We start from the raw sequence: 5,717 nt of genomic DNA on the forward strand, positions 1-5,717 counted from the left end.
ATCAGCAGCAACTTCAGGGAGTCCAGAATGGAGAAAAAGCATCAGACCTTAAAACAGACAAATAGATATACAGTACAGCATTTTCAGTCATTTAACATACGGTCTGTCAACTGAAAGGGTTTGTGTGTTTCACAGATTTCACGACACTGAAGATTCATTGTTTAACTTCATCACACACGATAATGTCACAGGGAGGAAGTTGATTCCCTGATTGATTCACTGCTGTTCAGACAACAGAGAAACAGTTTCACTCATAGAGGATCAAACAGGACTGGAAATATGCTCTTGTAATGAGCAGGCTCTGCCAATAGAGGTGATGATCCACATGCAGCTTATTAAAGAATCGTCAGGCAGGCTAAGGTCAAAACAGGAATGGATGGTCAAGACAAGCAAGCAAGGCAACATAAACAAAACACATAAGGCAAGACAAGGAAACCACTTTGAACTGTTCACAGCTAACAATGCTCAGCATGTATGTGTGAAAATGTGTGCATAAATAGTCCAGGTAATGAAATAATGATGGGCTTCAACTGTGAGTGTCTAGATTATTGTCAGCTGTGGCAGGAGTAGATTGGTGCAATGACTTCTGGGATTTGTAGTTTCAGTTCAGGGACAGATGTTTAGTTTGGGTGACAGTGAGTGTTCTTTAGCAATCTGCAAGGGCTGGGTCACTGGTGATCATGACAGTTTTAGACTCTACATTTATTATTATCTTGCTGGAGTTGACATAACAATATTACAGGGACCTATTGATCAGACATGACTAAACATATCCAGCATATGAACTGCTATTAGGTTAAAAAAAAAAAAAAAAAAAAAAAAATGGAACACTTTCCATTGAAAATTTCTTTTTTGCATTCTTGATGAATGTCACTTTCCCCCTTTAATTTTACTTTGTCAATACAGCATTATATAAAATATATCACTCATTGTCTTGTCATTGCTTCTAAATGTGTTCAGACAGTAAAAACGATGAAGTAAACAGTGAAGGATCCACTCATTCATATGCAATTTAATAAATAAATAATTATTTTGGCAATGAACAAAAGCTTGTATTAACCCCTAGCATGTTTTTTTTTAAGTATAACTTGATGATATCTCACATTAGTTTTTCAAAAGACATGTTTTATAAAGATTCAAAGTAGTGTTTAGTCAGACATTAAAGGGAAATGTCTCAAAAAATGAGAATGTGCTCATTGGACATTTGTTTCCAATCTTTATGAGTTTCCTTGTTCTGTTGAACACAAATGACTTTGGGCTCTATTTTAACAATCTAGGTGCAAAGTCTAAAGCTCATGGCCCAAAAAGCATTAAGGGCATGTCTGAATCCACTTTTGCTGTTTTAAGGACAGTTGTATTTATTCTCCTATTGAGTTATGGGTGTGTTTTGAGAATAACATGCGTTAAACCAGTCAGAGTCTCATCTCCCATTTCCTTTAAGTGTCCTTTTTTTCATATGTAAAGGAATTTGTTTATTGCTGTACATCCTATGTGTATTAAGCAATGTGTAAGCATTTGGAGTCACAGCTTTTAGTTGGTCAATGGCGCAGTCTATTTCAGTTTAAAATAGCAATGCACCAACAATGAGCATTACCACACCACCTTTTCAGACCAGCACACCCATTAGTCCACAAAGTGGCGCCAAATGGATTAGCTATTTAAACAACGTGGCGCAAAACTTGACAATTAGGGTTGCGCTGGTCTGAAAAAAGCAACAAATTGCGACATACATGTCTTGTGCCTTATTGTGAAAATGTTAGAAACCATCAACCACAGACTTCCATAGTAGAGAAGACAAGTACTGTAAGCCAGTGGTTACAGGTTTCCAACATTTTAAAAATAGGGTTAAGATTACACACAGTGGAATGAACCTCCAACTATTCCAGCATATGTTTTATGTAGTGGATGCTCTTCCAGCAGCAACCCAGTACTGAAAAACACCCATTCACTCTCAGATTCACACATACACTCATCCACTATGGGGAATTTACTTCATCCTATAGTGTTCCAGAATAAAACCAAACGTATATCAATAAGATAAAATTCAAATGTGTCATGGATATCAATACACATATTACTCAATGTAACTAGATTTTCTCTGTGAACAAAAGGCATTAATACATTGAACAAAAATACTTAATACATTTGAATACACTCCTCAGAATACAGTCTTGGTCTTACTTTGAGATACTCAAGTAATATTACAAGAATTATTAAAATAATACATTTCTTACTCTATCTATAACTACTGGTATAAATGCAAAAATGATGCTAATCATTATAATTAATTCAATGTAACATTTTCCTTCACAACATTTGCAATTTACATTACATCAGCATTTATATTAACACTTGTTAATATATTTATGAGAAATGCCAACAATTTAGGATTAAATAAATTTCACTTTTACTCATTTAATAACCCTAAGTTATTGAGAAAGCCAATTATGATGTTATAAAACCAAAAATCCAGCATTAAAACATTAAACTCGTACTATCACTTATTACTATTGTGTTACTATACACTACTATACAGCGTTATGCTTTCACAAACATTTTAGAAGAGAATCAATATAAAAATATGCCCCATATTAACCTAATCTGGCTGACATTCATAACAAATGTAACAATTACAACAATTATTTAACATTAAAGCGTTTAGAAAAGGATCTAATGCATATTTCTGAATGCATACATCACTACATGCTCCGTTCACATCATTTGAGTTAACCATTAACTCATCATTAGCTTCGGCTGCTTTTGCTAACTACGAGTGGCTATAATGTTTACGATCTAATTAAACCAAAAACGAATCAATTCCTAGAACTAACACCTTCTAACATATTTTCTTAACATTTTTAGAGTAAAGATGATAAATATTTCACACAAACCACTTTAAATGAGTGTTTATCCATACCTGTGAATGATAAGGAGACAGACACGTTATAGCATTGCTCGAGTGCAGTTTAATATGACCTCGAGCTGCCGGTCTCCTAGGTAACCCACTAACGCGCCACACTGCCCTCTACAGGTGTGGTGGTGAACTACATGAATCATTTCATTTACTCATAAGAACTAGAACAGGAATAAAACAAAAAAATGAGGTAAAGGGTGAGAGGGGGGGTAACTTTTTTTTTAATCACATTATATAAAATAATATCCCTCTATCCGTCACACCAGCGACCTTTTTGCTGTAAGGTGACAGTGCTAACCACTGAGCCACCACGCCGCCTATTGGTAGACACTATAATTCAGCCAAAGATAAAAACCAAGATTTACATTACAAATAGTGTAACTCAAAAACATTAAATGCGATATGGCTTCATGTTATATTGTCACTGATTAAAGATGAGAGCTACACACTGGAAATTAATCGTCCTGTTCATAACATATGCCAAAACATTTGATGCCACAACACAAATTATTCTAATCAATCAATGCAATAACTGAGAATTTATGTAAAGCTTCACAAGAATAAAACAAGCTACAGTGCTCTAAACCAAAATAGGCCAAAGAGCTTCACATACACACAGCCTCACTTCCTGTTTGGTGTTGGCATCATCAGCCTAACACTGCAGAGGCTGCAAACATTTTTTAGAGCAGGGGTCACCAATCTCGGTCCTGGAGGGCTGGTGTCCCTGCAGGGTTTAGCTCACACTTGTCTCAACACACCTGCCTGGATGTTTCAAGTATACCAAGTAAGACTAAGATTAGCTTGTTCAGGTGTGTTAGATTACGGTTGGAGCTAAAATCTGCTGGACACCAGCCCTCCAGGAACAAGTTTGGTGACCCCTGATTTAGACATTTAGGGTTTTCATGTAATTAAAATTGAGCAAATCCAGTTCAGCTGCAGTAAAGCAAAAGTAAAACAGAATCTCATGCCAATTCGTAACTTTTTGATTTCATTCTTACAGTTTAGTATGATTTGCTCATGCTCCACTGAGAGCTGGGTATAGGGTGGGGTTTATTTGCCACGCCTTCTTTTTAAAATTGTACATTTTCATGACTGAACCTACAAATTAGCTACTAAACTGACAATTTGTAATATAATTATGTTTCCCCTTGAGATCATCCTGCAGGTAAAGCAGACACAGATAAGTTGCAAGTGTCCTCAGTGTTTCTGCTGTTCAGACTCTCACTGGACCTTAAAAGTAATGCTGCTAGAGTTTGGTTCATTGGTGGAGCTTTTTTCTGAATCTACTGAGCACTCAAATACAAAATGTGTGAAGATGCCTCTGTGTGAACACGAGGATAAATGACTGCATGCAGCTTCGAAAATAAATGCAGAGACATTCAAATATGTGTGAAAGGAGAACTTAGTTCTGAGAAAAGCACAAGAACAACTTGTTGGCAGATATCGCTTGGTCTGGCACACTATTAAATGAAATGTACTCATTTAAATTCCATTCAAGTGTCCAAATAGGTTTTAGAGCCACTTTATAAATGGACAACCACTTCTCGTAACTTAATTAAAAATAAAAAGATAATTAATACTGTAATAATAATTCTGTTTATATATATCAGTGACTCAAAATCTCTGCAAATCTCTTTCTCTGATGGAAAGTTCATTCAATGATTCAAGCCCATATACAACATCAACACATATCAACACAATTACACCTGATTACTGGCATAAGATCAAGCACACACGCACACGTCTTTAATCTTTCTCATTCAGCACAAGTTCTAACACATACATACACTAAATTTGAACAATAAAGATTTAACCACTCTTCTACACACAGACAAATGCTATTTTATCTTCAAGTGAATACAATTCAATTAAAACCAGAAAATAACAGTGTGTATAATAATAAAAAACTCACAGATGATGAGAGGCAGTGCACTGGAGCCCATCCTGTCGCACTAATAGACTGCATTAACAGTGTTAAGTGTTTTCAGACAGACACTTCCTGTGTTTAAACAGTCGTTTCACACTTTGAAGAGAAGTAGGAGGAGGAGACAAAACTCTGAGGATGGTGGAGGGATATGAGTGCCTGAGTGATCCTAAGAGCCAAGTAGTCGGGGGTTAATGCCCCTGGTAGGGTGTCTCAAGGTCTTAGGTGACAGGTCAGACTAAGTGCGGTTCAAAAACCCCTTATGAACTTATTGATATTGAGGACCGTGACATTGCCCGCTATGGCACAGCTGGGCCCCACCCTGTAGCCAGGCCTGGGGTTGGGGCTCGTATGCTCAGTAACATCGAGCCGCAACACAAGTCAAGTCGCAAAACTGAGGCTGGTGCAGCTGACAGGTAAAATAGCTGAAGCCTTTGCGAAATCTGTCAAAATACACCACTGAATTTTACAGGCATCAATGTCTTTGAGGCAAAAAAGTCTATTGGTAGGATATCTGTAAAAACGCAACTGGAGCCAAAGATATATAGGAGTTGTGTTGCTTATTAATTATAGGCCTATTAATTCTAATAAAATGAAAACCAAAATAAACTATTCATTGCATTTTTCGTTTGATAAAAATATACGTAAACAAAAAAAAAAAATCAAAGAGTGGCTAATTTGTATTAATGTGTTTTAATATTAATGCAAATATGCTTAGCCTATTTAATTAAAGGCATTATTTAATAATGTATTTTATAAACGGATTGTTCATAAGGACTGTTAATATATAACATAGGCGTTTATGGTTGTTATTTGTATGGTTCCAACTTCCACAGTTTTTTCAGCCTGTAGCATTGTTGTGTTTTATTTGTTATGTAA

General features: G+C 36.0%; 1 protein-coding gene across 7 annotated transcripts in view; it reads right to left on the bottom strand.

Annotated features, from left to right (window-relative positions):
• Window positions 1–4,949, bottom strand: part of LOC108190752 (Fc receptor-like protein 5) — a 36,558-nt gene extending 31,609 nt beyond the window's left edge. For 4 of the 7 annotated variants that reach the window (XM_073907941.1, XM_073907940.1, XM_073907939.1 and 1 more), the window contains exons 1-2: window positions 4,827–4,949; window positions 1–47 (exon numbers count right to left, since the gene is read on the bottom strand). The exon at window positions 1–47 is cut by the window's left edge and continues 13 nt beyond it. In XM_073907941.1, the coding sequence (XP_073764042.1) occupies window positions 1–47; window positions 4,827–4,857 (78 nt within the window). In that variant the 5' untranslated portion in view covers window positions 4,858–4,949. Of the gene's footprint in view, window positions 48–2,917; window positions 2,974–4,826 lie in introns of those variants that run through there. The other 3 variants (XR_012383003.1, XM_068222814.2, XM_073907938.1) reach the window with 1 other exon arrangement.
• Between the last annotated feature and the right edge of the window lie 768 nt (window positions 4,950–5,717).

The sequence above is a fragment of the Danio rerio genome, chromosome 7 (genome assembly GCF_049306965.1).
Source record: "Danio rerio strain Tuebingen ecotype United States chromosome 7, GRCz12tu, whole genome shotgun sequence".
NCBI lineage: Eukaryota > Metazoa > Chordata > Actinopteri > Cypriniformes > Danionidae > Danio > Danio rerio.